Source organism: Hippoglossus hippoglossus, chromosome 7, assembly GCF_009819705.1.
Source record: "Hippoglossus hippoglossus isolate fHipHip1 chromosome 7, fHipHip1.pri, whole genome shotgun sequence".
In the NCBI taxonomy this organism is placed as follows: Eukaryota; Metazoa; Chordata; class Actinopteri; order Pleuronectiformes; family Pleuronectidae; genus Hippoglossus; species Hippoglossus hippoglossus.
The window spans coordinates 17,442,001-17,459,154 of NC_047157.1; the positions used below are offsets into that span (position 1 = coordinate 17,442,001).

General features: G+C 39.2%; 1 protein-coding gene and 1 pseudogene across 3 annotated transcripts in view; both read right to left on the minus strand.

Moving 5' to 3' along the window:
• LOC117764333 (cytochrome P450 3A40-like) overlaps positions 1-2,947 on the minus strand; it is a 28,164-nt gene extending 25,217 nt beyond the window's left edge. For 2 of the 3 annotated variants that reach the window (XM_034590023.1, XM_034590022.1), the window contains exons 1-5: positions 2,831-2,947; positions 486-579; positions 349-398; positions 151-250; positions 1-61 (exon numbers count right to left, since the gene is read on the minus strand). The exon at positions 1-61 is cut by the window's left edge and continues 53 nt beyond it. In XM_034590023.1, coding sequence (XP_034445914.1) covers positions 1-61; positions 151-250; positions 349-398; positions 486-579; positions 2,831-2,901 — 376 coding nt within the window. In that variant the 5' untranslated portion in view covers positions 2,902-2,947. The remainder of the gene's footprint in view (positions 62-150; positions 251-348; positions 399-485; positions 580-2,830) is intronic. The other variant, XM_034590021.1, reaches the window with a different exon arrangement.
• A 2,377-nt stretch (positions 2,948-5,324) lies between these two features.
• On the minus strand, positions 5,325-13,356 carry LOC117764334 (annotated as a pseudogene).
• Positions 13,357-17,154: the final 3,798 nt, after the last annotated feature.

Here is a 17,154-nt window from a genome sequence, read left to right on the forward strand (position 1 = left end):
TCCATTTCTCATCTTTTACCATTGATACAGCATCACGTAAGGGTCCGTTTAGGCCCAAATCCTAAACCACACACCCACAGAGGACACCGTCATTACATTTGGTTCAATAATTAGTCTTGAGCCCCCCCCCCCCGTGTTGCTTTTCCTTACCCGTCTGTTGGTGAAGACAGAATAACACTCCTTAACCAAGACTGTTTTGATCATGGCTGTGTCCATTATACCCAAGAGAGGCTGTCTGCCATCGTAAAACCTTGTAATGCAACAGCAGATATTGAAGTGAGTTGAATACAGCGTGGGACATCGCATGAGACATGTAGGATGTATTCTTAATTCATATCAAACACTTACCCCCACATCCTGCCATATTTCTTAAAGCAGTCCGTGTCAAAATTGAGGCCCTGTGGAGACGAGTGACAGAGGACTCAAAAGAGTCAAAACCATCATCAGCAGAGTGTCAGCTTAGATCACTGGAAAACGTGTCTCACCTTCCTGTACCCCAAAAATGTCCCAATAAAGGGCAAAGGTTTGGGTCCTTGGATGCCTAACTTCTTAAAAACGCCATATGGAGCATATCCATACCTGGGGATTAAAAAAGCAGGAAAGTGAGAACAAATCCATTATTAATGAAGTCATATATATATATATATATATATATATATATATATATATATATATATATATATATATATATATATATATATATATATATATATATTATGTAAACATATTATAAAAAAGTTTCCAATTGTTTTTATGTTCATTGAATATCTTTATTTCTTTTATGTAACTTAACTGTTGTAAACCACTTTCAGCTGCATTTCATGTATGAAAGGTACAATTTCAATAAAGTTTAGTTTTTTCTCTTATTCTATTTATTAAACGAAAAATGTGAGAAAAACAAGTTGCCTGTTTACTGACTTCTTGCACCTTACTATCAAACAACATGAATCCTGTCCTCGTGTAACTGTTATGTCTATTCGAAAACATTATAGTATCTATAAGATGCCTAAGTGTTCTTTGATGGGTTTATCAGTCAAAACACAATACTTGATACTTCGAAGCTTCAACTAAGTTTACAGTTTCATCCTTTTTCTGTCATCAGCTGCATTTCTGCATTTGCTAAATATTTGAAACCATAAAAATCCTTTCTTTCAGTTCGGTATAGGCTGGTTCCTCCGTGTCTGTTGGAGCATAAGGACCACAGGGTGTAGAGCAGAAGAAGTGGTCTGAATGGTTTCTGTGGATGCTTGCTAGATATTAAATCCAACCAAAAGAAAATCTTGTGATCTTTGGACATTTTCATGGAGGATAATCAGGATATCTTAACTTGGTAATAAAGCTCCATTAAGTTCCATTTAAGTGCCCAAGGACTCGTTTCAGTGAGTCAGCATATGCAATTCATAATAAACAAGCTATTGTTAATGTTAATTATTAAACCTGTGTTCGTGCAGCTATTGCATATAAAAAAAAAGTCTGCTGTCGAAGGAGCCCATTGTAATTGAATACAGCCTTTATTATCTTATCAGCTATGCCTGTATGTGACCATTAACATATCTAACTAAGGAAAGTGTCCACTGATTTGAAGGCCCCTGTACACTTATGGTACCCCCACATGGAGTGATATGAATTATTGTTTGGCTGATTAGAGGTCGTCTTTGGTCCCACACTGACCTCAACTGTAAACTCCTCCTGAGTCACCCATCAACTCAGCTGCACCAGATTCAGTGGAGCAAATTAAATGGTTAATGGGTCTGTATTTATAAAGAGCTTTCTTAGTCTTGACGACCACTCAAAGCGCTCTACAGTACAGTTTGTCATTTACCCATTCACAAAATACACCTTAATTATCATCCATATTAACTCATGTTGACTCCCAAGCAAGTCTCCAGCCACTTTCAACGTGACCACAGGTGTAATGTTAAAGAAAAGACTGCATGGTTGAGCAGGGTCCACAGACTGTATATATAGATGACAACAGGACTAAATTATGATGATCACCCGCCTGTTGCTGGTTGAAATACAGGTCATAAACCCCACCCCTACTGGCACGATAAGACATGCAGTATAGTTCTTATCCCACGTACCCATATATTTACACATATTTGGTAAAGAAGCACATCTATATGTACACACCCTTGCAGCACCCACACAAGGCTGTTTGACATCTCCCTATCGCTACTGTTATTTACAATATTTACTTTTACCATTGTTATTGGTACAAACAATTTATCATAAACCAGAAAAAAATAAAACACGTTTGTGCACAGACAATTCAAAATATTTATAGTCTGATATTAGAATCCATTTTACACCCTAGAGTTTTTTTTATTTGGACACATTACATTCATCTGTAAATCTTTAACTGTAGGCTACCTTTAGTCCAGTCAAATCATCACGTGTGCCTTCATGCACTGACAAACCTCCAGGGTTGTGGTTTTTTTAGTATTTGTGTATATGGATTATTATTATTATTATTATTATTATTATTATTATTATTATGTGACAATAAAGACTTAGAATATCAAGCCTTAAAATAAAATAGGTTTTATTTTGTTTTGTGATAATAAACAGCCTTGAATCAGTGTCTTCAGCTACTGAAAACAACATTGACAGTGTTGCCCTGTTTTCCACTTTATACGTTACAGTTTTCACACGTGGACTCACAACCTTAAATTAAACGTCAGATAAATAGTGCGCGGAAACAAGAAACTAGAAACTGTCACACAGCCTCCTACAAAAGGAGGTAAGAAAAGGAAACAGGGAAATTGTTCACTTTTGTTTGGGAAACTGTGCAGATCTGGAGGACACACACCAACAGAACCATACTCACACTGCGATGAGAGTGATGGCAAACACTATCAACGTCCAGGTTTCGATGGAAAAGTCCGGGAAGTAGCCCATCGTGCGTCCTGCTGTGCGCCCTGAGCTCTGCGCTCTGTCACCGCTTCTCTCGGTGCAGGTGTGTGAGCTGCACAGAGGCGGGGCCACGGTTAAAAACATGTTGCGTCATTTCCTTTCGTCACCACCAGTGCGCGCTGGCCCAGTCCAGGTCAACTGAACACTGAACTGCATCTTTCTCCCACTCACCACTATGCCGATGGAGGTGTGGGTGAAGTGTTTGAGTCCACAAAACACCTTTGGAGTTCCAGGGGTAAACAGTGTTGCCGCCAAATCCAAAACAATTAAAGTAAATGGTGACTAATTCTTTAAACGTAAAAAAACCCAGCAAAAGACAAAAACAGAAAAAGCCTCCATACTGCTCCCGTGGTGTCAGGCAAGTGTCCGTAAGCCCCAATATTCAAATTCGACTCGAAACAAGGTCATTTTCACCATGTGTTTAGTCTTTAGACCGGTGGCAGCCAACCTGTCGTTTGCGATCGACGGCTCAATCTCGACCTTCTTCACTGACGATCCCTGTAACTCTGTGGACTCACTGGCTGCGGTTGCTCCACAGGGCCACAGCTTGTGGGTATTTTTTTAGCTTTAACATATTTGGTACATTCCATTAGTTTAATTGCTGAGGTGTAAATTCAGTTAATTAATTAATCACTAAAGTTAAGTACATAAACATTGTAAAACCTTTTTATATCCGTCAGTGGAATTATAATTAGTCCTGTAAAAAGAATTTAAAAAAGGTGAATTTTCAAAAACAATTACATTAATATATCTTCTAATATGTTTATAGAACTAATATTTTGCTAATAATTCACTAATAATTTTGCTTCTGACAGCATGACCATGTGAAATTAAATATATTCAGTATCAAATTTGACAGGCATTTGTAAAAGCATACGGCCTAGTAGTGAGTGTTTCAATCACACAGTAGATTATTAAGTAAATACACATTTAATATTATGATCATTTATCAATGCTTTACAGGGATCTTATATTATATATATGATCTTATATATATTAGATTATTTATTAATACATAAATTTCTACAATATTACACAATATTTAAAAAAATTGTTAATTGAATACTGTTTACACCACCATGACACTATTGATCAAACCTGATATTTCAGAGAAAAATTCGATAAATATCTATTGAGTTACATTTAAGTTTGATCAAAAATAAGAATTGCAAATGTCTAGTACAAAACTGTTAATCTTGTGTCTGTTTATTCCTCTTTGCACAGTAGCACAGGATTAGGCCTATAGATTTAGCAGTTTGGGGATAATTTTTGGTGCAGTACCGAAGAACAACTCTAGGGCGAGGGGTCAGTAAGCAAAAAGTGTGTGAAAGTTTTAGGGTAAAATGCACTTTTGGGTCAAACTGAGGACCATTTCTGAAACTCAGAGAATATCATCTATTTAGGTTAGGAGACTATTTAGAGGCAAACAAAGTAAGGAACCGGCCAAAATGTCCTCACTTCCCTCACTCTGTTGGTTAAAAAACTAATGCCGGTCCTTACTATTGTAGCAACTGCAAGCGCACACACACACACACACACACACAGTTTTGTTATCCGAGTTAGTTTAGTTAGATATTTGTGTGTTTGAGCTGCTGGATGTCAGTGTAGGGCAAAACTCTCTGTGTGTCACCTGATATCTCAAAATCAGTGTCCATGGAAAATCATTCCCTCATTCCAGGGATGCCCAAACCATGGGAAATGTCACTCAAGAGCAAAATCCCTGAATCCCACTCTGTGGCCCCCGTGGTTTCAAATGGCAGTGATGCAGGTTGTGCATTAATTGGATCGAGGAACTAATAACATGTTGTAGTGGACACGTGATAAGACAGAATTCACCAAAGGCTGTGACATTGGTTTACACTAATTGATTGCACTATGTGGTTTGCACGCTGTGGGGTTACCAAGGTAACAAGGGCACTGGGAGTGGTTAAAAGCGGATGTTGGGTGACACCCGGAAGTGCTCTGTATTGTGGAAATGTTTATGAAATAAAACGCACGCCGAGAGGTGCATAAAAACGAGAGATCTCCGGACTACTTCATCCCATCGACTCCTACAATGTCTTGTAATGGGTTGTTGCCTTCATGATGTTCAAGCAAATTTACAAGTCAATGTAGTAGCATACCTACTAATTGCCCAAATATCTCTCTGTCTGTTTGTGGGACCCTTATGTCAGAAACCATTCATCTTATCGGCTTCACACTCTGCATGTGTATTGTAAATTTCCCAAGGAAGTGCAGTGCAGATTAGGGTGTGATTTTGACACAAAATAAGTTAAATATTGAATTAAAAATATTGACAGTAAAAATGTTATTGCATCTAAACCAGGCAGGTTTTCTAACTTCATTCTGCACCGTAGACTGCACACAACGTTCAGCCCTGAAACAATAACAGCAAACAGAAACTGTGATGATATGTTGCAATTTAATTCTGTCACACAAAAGTAACAAAAAGAGCAGTGGTGTTAATATTGAAGATTTAAAAAATATCAAAACACCTCATATTGTCTACTAAAATACAATGAGGGAAAAAACAACGCCTGTCAGTCAATCAGGACGACAAAAAAATCAGCAGGGGTTTGTTTCCTAGAACCAAATGTTGTTATTTAAATGTAATCGAAATAATTAGTGAAAATATACATGATCTGTAAGATGTCATCGATATACATTCTATACATTTATATACGTTTTCTATACATTAATATAAATCGTAAAAAAATACCCAATGCTCCAATTTATATGGTGCTTTATTTTGTATGGTACTCTAAAATGTCTTTAGATGAGTGATTTGTGAAGAATATACTGTATATGTTTTGTATTTTTCTAAAAGCGGAACATAAACTGTTGACTTGATAGTGAAGCAGGTTAGAGTGAGAGCTGCCAGGTTACTGCCACATAATGAGAGTTAGATTGAAGGAGAATCACTGGCTCTGGGCTCGAGTTTCAGTTTGATGGGCACGGCAGGTGTGGTAAAACCATCCACTCCCAGCTCCATCGGAATCTAGGAAAACAAAATGTATCAGAAATGAGGCTCTACCAAAGCTCACATCCTAATTCAAACGACCACACTTAATAAAAACCAGTGTTCTCACCTGTGTTTCCTTGCAGGTGACAAAGCTAAAGTTCTGAAGGACCATGACTAAGGCCAGCTTCATCGCCAAGAGAGCAAATCGCATTCCAATACAGTTCCTTGGTCCGGCTCCAAAGGGCAGGAAGGCATAGGGGTCGATGTTGTCTTTGTTCTCTTTGCTGAACCTGAAAAAAACATTAACAAATATCAGTAAGTTGCATCATCTATACCACTTTTCTCATTTATACAAGATCAATAAGATGATTAAAAAGGCCGGTTCAGTGATTGGCCTTACCCCACTCTCACTTGAGGTCCCCTTAGAAAAGAGAACAAGGACCAAGCCTCAAACAGTCCTGTACTTTGAAGGCCATACCTTACACAGTGTTCTTAACAGACTCATTCAGTGATCGACTAGTGACGCCTCAGTGTTTCTACTGAACGACTAAGAAGGTTTTTTATTCCAGCAGCAGTCAGATTTTTTAAACACATTTCAGTTTTGGGCTGGATCTATGGCACCTGTCAGATGATAATCATTTCTCAAATGGCTTTTTATGGTTTTCATTATTGTGAAATGTACTGTGAATGTAATGTTTACTGTTTGTTGTCTGTATTTGGTGGCAAATTAGGTTCTCGGGATTAATTATATCTGATCTAATCTATCCTTCCATCCTTTGAAAGTGGGGGTCTGGACATGACGTGAGAGACAGGGTACACCCTGGACGAATCGAGTGTATCAGAGATATAGAGGACAAGCACCATAGAAATATCGGGAAGTTTAGTCACACGACTAATTTTGGGTTAAATCTGAATTTAACCTGTACAGTACCTTTCAGGTTTGAAGGCCTCAGGCTCAGGCCACAAAGCAGGGTCCCGTTGCAAAGTGTAAATTGGTACCATGATGACTGTTCCCTTCGGAACGGTCACACCGTTCACTTCCACTGAGGCCTTCGTCATTCTCTCCAATCGATTGGCAATAGGGTACAGCCTCATTGACTCATTCACCACCATGTCCAGGTATTCCATCTGCATCAGGCCTTCATAGGTGGGCTCACACTACAGGAAGTCCATTTAAAGTTGTAATGAGTTGGTAGCACAGAACCAGTTGCTAATTAATTGATAAAGCCCTATGAGACAAATTGTGATTTGTGAATATGGGCTATACAAATACAATTTGATTGATTGATTGATAATTCATTACAGATTATAGATACCTTTTCTGGGAAGGTTTCATCAATCTCCTTTTGCAAGGTCTTTTGGATGTGAGGGTGGGTTGCCAGGTTGTAGGATATAAAGCCAAGTGTGCTGCTCGTGGTTTCATAGCCAGCAAAGATGAATATCATGGCCTGAGACAGGATTTCGTGATCAGTCAGCCCTGCAACACACACACAACATAATTCAACTATTGTATTGTTACTACAATGACTATACTTATGGACTTGTGGGCAACACTGTCATCTATAAAGAATCAGAAAATAATTGCTTGGGAAATAATAGCAGGGAGTCGGGTATTGATGTCACCCCAGAGAGTGTTTGTGCAAAACAAATCAGAAACACAAGGAAGTACTTTCACCAAACTTGGAGGAAATATTACTTAAAGGGGACATAGCATGCCCATTTTACCACAAGTTGATATGGTTCCTTGGGGTCTTAATGAAATGTCTGTAACATACTTTGGTCAAAATACCACAAGGATCATTTAAAACAGCACCCTTTTTACCCTGTATAAAACAGCCCTCCACAGAGTGACCTGTTTTGAGTGCCTGTTCCTTTAAATGCTAATGAGCCAGCTCCCCCCTCTCCCCTCTCCCCCCATGATTTTAAATGATATAAATTACATATTTTATATGATATAAATTATCAAATATGCATCCCATACTTTGTATTCCCCTTCTGTTGTCCTGGAGTTTTAATTTTCCCAATCACATAATTAAATGTCCCCCTCTGCCCATCCACTACAAGCACACAAGCAGACAGACAGAGAGAGAAAGAGAGGGGTGGGGGGGGGCTATGAAGACCATCATTTACCCCTGAACCCCGACATTCAACGGGTACAACAACAAGCGGAGAAAGCAGAATCGCGGGCTGACCTTATATATACAGTCTATGGGGCTGACCAGCCCCATAGTCGCCCCAGTCTATAGGGCGGAGAGCGAGCGGTCGCGCCCGAGCAGCTGCTGCAGCCTCCCAGTCCCAACGATCCAGACAAATGCCACATGTGAGTGAATCGCGGGCTGACCAGCGCGGAGAAATGCTCATCACGTGTGAACAGCCAGCGGCTGCATGCTTGGGAACGGTGCTGCGCTGCCTCGCAGCCTCGCTGCGTCCGGTGTAAACCCGGCGTAACGAGTGTGGGGGGACTTCCAGTGCCTTGTTACGACACAAAACCCAGGAAGCTCACTCGAGTCACTCAAGCATGACGTTTCTGACTTAGAGGAACCATAACAAAACGCGCTTGTGTTTTTTCCCAGAGTTTTGGGTTGGTAGACATGCCAGATACCCACATTAACCTGTAGAAGCACTAACAAGTGGAATTTGCATGCTATGTCCCCTTTAATAGGGTATCTCCAGATGATTGACGCATGAGCTGATGGGCTGTGAGGGGAACAGGGGGATGACACATGCAAACGGTGCTTCATCAGAGATGAGATGTTCAGCTGAGACCTGCCTACCTGCTGAGAATTGTATTTCACACGATCACGGCACAGTGAATCGCTATCTACCAAGTTCATGCTGAATTCTGCCTGCCTAACGAGAACGTTCATCTCCCGTCCTATGCTTCTGAATATTGTCTGATTCTTTGTTTGAACTTCAGCAGTCAAAAGGTCACATGACAATATTTGCAAGATGACATCTAAAGCTGACCAGATGCTATGACCCAATTTTTTTATCCTACCCACCCACCTTGAGGTGTCTGAAGTAATGAAAAGGGAAAGACAAGTACAGCAGTAGATGGCAGTAATGCACCTTGATGTTGGTTGCCAATAAACCTCACAAAGAAGAAGAAGCTTTCATCTCTAGTTGCCTCCAAACTTCCAGTTTTACTTGTCAGTAGTCGACAACATGCAGTTCAACAACTATGTATAATGAAACACAATGTGAACATTGATATCTTTGACTACACTCTTTGTTTACATGTAAAATATAATAAAATAAGCTTAAGGTATGACTATAGAGAAAAACTAAGAACTTAAACGTGTCCATCCAGTTTCTTTCTCTACCTTTTTGCAAACTGCCGTCGTTTTTATTGTTCTCTGAAACCTGAGAGTCCACCATCAGCTGCATGAAGTCCACTCGGTCTGCCAGACAAAAAACACACAGTTGTTGTTCAAGGGGAATCTTACACGAAAGAAAATTGAAAAAAACAAAATTTCACAAATTCAATCCACTGTAGCTGCGCTGAATTACTTTGTGGTCAGCCTTCTTCCGATCGGATTTTATCATCTGTAGGAAAGCTGTAGAAGAAGTTAGACACTTCAGCAGGGAATAATGCCACATCCAATCTTTTTAAAGACTGGTCCCAAGAATGGAAACAGAACTGAAAGGAATAAGAAGAGAAACAGTTCATTTGAATGTCAAAGAAAGACGACAAAATAGATATTCTGGTCACAGAATAATGTTCAACATACGATAAGCACAATTAATGATTCAGGAAGTTAACTTGACCATTTTCTGATGTTTGTTACAAACGGATCAGAGGGATGATTGATGGAATCAATGTCCACGCTGAAAGAAGTGCTGGTCACAACATCCATACTGTACGGTCCCAAATACTCTGTAAAAAAGGCACGTAATTCCAATTGGAGTACAGTAATACCAATAATCCTTGAGTAAGACAAAGTAAAACAAACGGGAAACTAATGAATCTCATCACAAAGAGTAAAGCCGTTTTCAGACATAACCTCTGGAGGATGTCAGGACATAACATGTATTAATTCTGCTGTGGAGATCACGTGTTTCTGTTTACAGCAGACTGACACCAGCATCAGCCCTGATCACCAAAAGCTCTCTGACATATTCACCTGTCTTCTACATTTTTCATCATGAGATATATATAATTTGTTTTATCTTTTTCATTTTGTCACGTGTTACATATGTCATCAACCCCCCACTCCACGATGAGTTCTCATAAACCGCTCAGTGCATGTCTGAAAGCAACTTAACATTACTCACTCTTTAACTTCAATGACTTCATCCGCAGCGACTTTCTTGTGAAGACTCTCGATCAGGTTACTCGAGTGTTTAAACATTATTGTGTACATCTGCTCAAAAGAAAACAATGAATTGTCAAATATTTGCATATAGACATCAACCAGTTTTAGTGTGAATATGTGAATAATGCAAAAAAACAAAAAGTACATATTTTTAACCTCTTTCAGTCGGCCACTGGTGAATGACGGTGAGAGCACACTGCGAATCCTCTTCCATTGCTCATCTTCTACTATTGACACAGCATCATGTAAGGGTCCGTTTAGGCCCAAATCCTGAACCACACACCCACAGAGGACACCTTCATTACATTTAGTTCAAATGAAATTAACCAAATGTTAATTTGTGTTGCTTTTCCTTACCCGTCTGTTGGTGAAGACAGAATAACACTCCTTAACCAAGACTGTTTTGATCATGGCTGTGTCCATTATAGCCAAGAGAGGCTGTCTGCCATCGTAACACCTTGTAATGCAACAACAGATATTGAAGTAAGTCGAATACAGCGTGGGACATCGCATGAGACATGTAGGATGTATTCTTAATTCATATCAAACACTTACCCCCACATCCTGCCATATTTCTTAAAGCAGTCCGTGTCAAAATTGTGGACGCCCTGTGGAGACGAGTGACAGAGGAATCAAAAGAGTCAAAACCATCATCAGCAGAGTGTCAGCTTAGATCACTGGAAAACATGTCTCACCTTCCTGTACCCAAAAATGTCCCAATAAAGGGCAAAGGTTTGGGTCCTTGGATGCCTAACTTCTTAAAAACGCCATATGGAGCATATCCATACCTGGGGATTAAAAAAGCAGGAAAGTGAGAACAAATCCATTATTAAAAAGTTTACAATTGTTTTTATGTTCGTTGAATATCTTTGTCTTTTATGTGAATTCACTGTTGTAAAGCACTTTCAGCTGCATTTCATGTATGAAAGGTAATAAAAAAATAAAATAAAGTTTGAATTTAAACAATTTAAATCAAGTTTTGTTTTTCGTGCATCGACTTCTTTCTCTTATTCTATTTTTAAATGAAAAATGTGAGAAAAACAAGTTGCCTGTTTACTGACTTCTTGCACCTTCCTATCAAACAACATGAATCCTGTCCTTGTGCAACTGTTATGTCTATTCGATAACATTATAGTATCTGTAAGATGCTTTAGTATTCTTTGATGGGTTTATCAGTCAAAACACAATACTTGATACTTCGAAGCTTCAACTAAGTTTACAGTTTCATCCTTTTTCTGTCATCAGCTGCATTTCTGCATTTGCTAAATATTTGAAACCATAAAAATCCTTTCTTTCAGTTCTGTATAGGCTGGTTCCCCCGTGTCTGTTGGAGCATAAGGACCACAGGGTGTAGAGCAGAAGAAGTGGTCTGAATGGTTTCTGTGGATGCTTGCTAGATATTAAATCCAACCAAAAGAAAATCTTGTGATCTTTGGACATTTTCATGGAGGATAATCAGGATATCTTAACTTGTGAAAGCACTGGTAATAAAGCTCCATTAAGTTCCATTTAAGTGCCCCATGACTCATTTCAGTGAGTCAGCATATTCAATTCATCCCAAACAAGCCATTGTTTATGTTGATAATTACACCTTAGTTTGTCCTGCAATTGCATGTAAAAAAAAAGTCTGCTGTCGAAGGAGCCCATTGTAATTGAATACAGCCTTTATTATCTTATCAGCTATGCCTGTATGTGATCATTAACATATCTAACTCGGGACAGAATCCATTCATTTGAAGGCACCTTTACATTGATGTAATGTACTTATGAAATATATATATATATATATATATATTTATGTTTACATATTATTTAAAAAGCGAACAATTGTTGTTGTTGTGTTGAATGTCTTTTATGTAAATTCACTGTTGTAAAGCACTTTCAGCTGCAGTTCATGTATGAAATGTACAATATAAATTTAAAGTAATAAAGAAAAGACTGCATGGTTGAGCAGGACCCAAGTCTGTGTATGTAGAATAAGGTGCAATAAGAAACTGAAGGGCTCTGTGCTCTAGTGATGTGTGATCTTCAAATTGTTTCTTATTGTTTGATTATTAACTTTAACTACACTTTTTTTCCCCCGTTAAAAGAATATTTGGGTAGTTTTTCGTCGCTCTTGCTGAGAGTCAAGGACAGAGGGTGTGTCACACCTTGTTTAGCCCAAACGGGCAAATTGTGATTTGTGAATATGGGCGAGACCAATAAAATGTTATTTATTGTTTGAACTGTTTCCTATTGTGTGCCTTGTGTTTTGAAAGATGCTATCTAAATAAATTATTATCGTGATCCTGGATCATGACCATGATGGTGGATCGTGGATCACGGTGGCAGCTGATTGTGGATTATGATTACAGCTAGATTGCTTACAATTAGAATATACCTACTCACATATACAACCATTATACACCTCTCTATTAATTCTAGGTGTGGTCTTTTCTAATAAAATGTTTAAATATTGTTATTTTGTTGACACCTATTGAACTTTTGTCCGTCCTGGGAGAGGGATCCGTCACTCTTGTCGTTTTTCCTCACTCTTGCTGATGATGTTGCACCTTGTTAACCCCTTTGAGGCAAAGTGTGATTTGTGGATATGGATTATTAATATTAATATTATTAATATTATTAATATTATTAATATTATTATTATTATTATGTGACAATAAAGACTTGAATCAGTGTCTTCAGCTACTGAAAACAACATTGACAGTGTTGCCCTGTTTTCCACTTTAAATGTCGCGGACTCAAACGTTACAGTTTTCACACGTGGACTCACAACCTCAAATTAAACGTCAGATAAATCGTGCGCGGAAACAAGAAACTAGAAACTGTCACACAGCCTCTTACAAAGAGCTGTAAGAAAAGGAAACAGCCAGATTCAGTGTTTCCGCCTTTGTGCGGAATTGTTCACTTTTGTTTGGGAAACTGTGCAGATCTGGAGGACACACACCAACAGAACCATACTCACACTGCGATGAGAGTGATGACAAACACTATTAACGTCCAGGTTTCGATGGAAAAGTCCGGAAAGTAGCCCATCGTGCGTCCTGCTGTGCGCCCTGAGCTCTGCGCTCTGTCACCGCTTCTCTCGGTTGAGGTGTGTGAGCTGCACAGAGGCGGGGCCACGGTTAAAAACATGTTGCATAACTTCTTATCGTCACCATCAGTGCGCGCTGGGCCAGTCCAGGTCGACTGAACACTGAACTGCACTACACATTTTAAAAATCAATTAAAATTCAACAGTAATAAAAATAACAATAACAGATTTATTAATTCATTAAATCACTATTCTATTGGGGCGACTCAGGGAACTTTCCTTGCAGGTGAGAGTCAGATAAACACTGACCACCCCATTGTCTTCTCCACTTATGAAACCAATGGCTGTAGACCACAGGACAGACACTCTTCTGTGCTTTTTGGATCAATTAGTTTAAACAGACAGGGACACATTGAATTTACCTTTTACTCCTGTCTGAAACTAGAGACCATATGCTACATCCCTTTAGTTTAGTTTCTTTTTACTTCAGGAAGTCCCTAAATGCATATTTCCCCATTTAGAGCATTTAGATGACTGTTCCAGATTACCCACTGGTGCTTTCCCACATTATCAACCAGATTTGAGGAAGTGGGACAACTAAAAAGCCTTTGAAAAAATAAAATATCAAACATTTTAAACAACTCAATGCATAAACAAACATAATTTGATAACAATAAGGAACATTGCCTAATTTATTAGGTTCAATGTGGGCAGCTACCTGCGTTGAGCAGTTGGGGAATTCATCTTGTTTAGAATGTATAAACAGCCTGTCAGACATTAACAATTGAGTGCTTGATCCTGAATTCACGTTTCAAAGAGCAGGGAGAGTGTATTTTTTAGGGTTACACCACTCGTTTTCATGGAGAAAAAACATTTGCTATCAATAATATCATACCTATATTATTATTATATCATACCTACCTAACAACAACCATGATTTGAATATATTTGATTCAAACTGAAAATAGGAAAAACGTTTGGGAAAAGTTTATTATATAAACCAGTAAATCTTGCTACTATAAGCCCAGTCTGACCTGGAAGCTCTGGTACCTTATAGTCCTATGCACCCCCCATGAACCCCCCTAACCCCATTTTTTATCCCTTCTGGTTAGCTGGGTTTCATTTATCAATTTTGAGGTATATTTTAACAGTTTCAAGCTTTTGTGCTTGCTGCTGCAACATAAGGAATAGAGGTCATGAGGTCATAGGCCTCATGACCTCTATTCCTTATGTTCTACTTCTTCACTACTATCACTACAGTCCCATAAAACATATTCACAGGCATGGAATCTACAGTTTCACAGTTCCCAGATTCCCCCAAAGTATAATTTTCCTTGATTCACACCCACGGGTACATCTGAAATACATTTCAATACTTACCATTCAAATTTGACCCAGAACAGCTTCAATGTACAAAATGATGTGGCTTAAAAATTAACATTTAGGTTGTTTCTGCTGTCAAATGTCAAACCAGTTCAAATTTGACCCAAACAATATGTAAGAATAAAGCTGGGAGCTGATTGGAGTAAGATTCACCGGCACTTTTACCGTAAGCTTCGAAGTGTTAATGTTGACAACTTTTATGAAAATCTTTAATTGCCGACCTTCTTTATTGAATCTGTCTTCATATTTTCCCTTTTCAGCTGTGTGTGTCACATAACCTCAAAATCAAGAGTAAGTTACAAGGCATAGAAATGCCTTGATGACCTTACCCGGACTTAAATGGACAGGACTCTCAGAACATTTCTGTGAAATCCTGGCAGACCCTGGCCATCCCTTGTTCTGTATGTCTAAGTGTGTTTCCATACAGTTTGCTCACATGTAGGACAAAGACACACAGGAGTTAATTCGGCCTGCAGCTGCCATTAGCCTTTAAATTATTTATTGTGATTCTAATTCATTAAAACCCTGCAGATTTTGTGCTTTTACATTTTTATTTAATTTAATTTTGTTTTTTTATAGTATTTCTCATCCATCTTTTGTGTTCAGCTGAGGTTGTACTGTCTGTCTGAGACCTATCAGCATTGTCTCATTTCCTCATAATCACATGCTTAGGCCAACGTCATACTTTTTATCCTCAAATGACTCAAGTCCTGAGTGATTAGTGGTTTTAGAAAACAGGTGTCACACAGTGAATTGTATTTAACTTTGGTCTCCTTTCTGTCCCTGTAAACTTAGACCATAAAAGCGACTGATCTTTAGCCCTCTACAGGATACTGTGATTGCTGCTATCAGCTCTTGGATCAGTCAGTTTATGCCGACACTCACTCTCTGTCCTACTCTGAGTATATAAAAAAAAAAAATACAGAGTTAGATATTCCACTGTGCCGTGAGAAGTCTCCCTCGGCTGAGAATAAATAATAGATGTTGTAAACGTTGCATGTCTCATGCTTGTCTTTTATGTCTGTGATCCGAGCAGCAGTATGGTGGGAGACGTCAAGGGCATAAAAACCTCATGATGAGGTCTGAACGCAAATCAGTGGAAAGACTGAATATAATGTGGGACTGGATTAAACAAATTACTGATCTATATAGATATAGATTGACTGTTTTATGTCCCTCCCTACGCACAGGATTCATTAAAACGGCTTTATGCACTTCAACATTCAGTACAAGTGAAAAAACAGAGTCATTAGGCCGCGATTACATAGTTTCTGTTGCTATTCTGAGCAGAGGGGAAATTAAGAGGTGTGAAATAGCAGCTGGGTGGCCACTGTGTCGTCCAGATGTTGTCTGGGAAATGGTAATTGACCTGCTATTGAGTCTGGGCCCTTCACGTCAGCTCTGAACCTCATAGGGTCTGCGACATTATTAGAGACACCTGCCTATCTGACAGCAAACCTGAGACCCACAGTAAACTGACTGTGTCGACCTCTCTCTCGGTCTCTCTCTCTCTCTCTCTCTCTCTCTCACACACACACACACACACACACACACACACACACACACACACACACACACACACACACACACACACACACACACACACACACATTTACCCTTACCTAACCCCTCGGCCATTTCTCGTTGCAACAGCCTGCTCAATGACGTCGGAAGACATTACATTGACTTCCACTGATTTCTTCGAGACTTACTCTAACCCTAACCAAAGTTACTGCATGCCTAACCCTAACTCTTACCCGAAACCTTGACCTAAACATAAGATTACCTAACGCTAAGCTTAGAACATGTCTTCACCTTAAACTCTAAACATTTACGTTATGAGGACTTGCTTTTTGTCCCCATGAAGTCCCCATAATGTGAGTGTGTAAACATATTTAGGTCCCTACAACAGTAATACTTGGACCCCACATACACACACACACACACACACACACACACACACACACACACACACACACACACACACACACACACACACACGAAATCAGCAAAACCCATTTAACAACCACATCACTTTTATCTAAAGTGCTTGTCGATCAGTCTATTCTAATCAGGCTTTTGCATTTCAATTCATGTGGAGTGAAGGAAGGTGACTTATAAAGTTTCTACACCTTAATTACACTTTTCATCACGCTCACAAACATATACATACGATAGCCGATGTAGCACAGCTGCCAGGAGGCTTTCAAAGTGAACGGTGCCTTTGTATAGTTGGCTGTGACCACCCTATCTCGCCTGGTGATTTGGCAGACGGCCTAATGAATGTCACCTTCCAGAGCAGTGAGTCTGTGTATTTATGTGTGTGGGTGTGTATGTGTAAGTCTCTGTTAATGACGTGCGTGTGTAAGCAGTGCACGGTGAGTCATGCTGGGGAGAGGTCTGGTCACACGCTGGACGTGAGGGAGAGATGTTGAAATAGCAGCGTGGAGAGGGAGACAAACAAGTGGCAGTGTAGTTTTTAAAAGTGAAAGCAAAGTCGCTTTTTAAATCGAAATTATCAATACAGGGGCACAGCCAGAAGT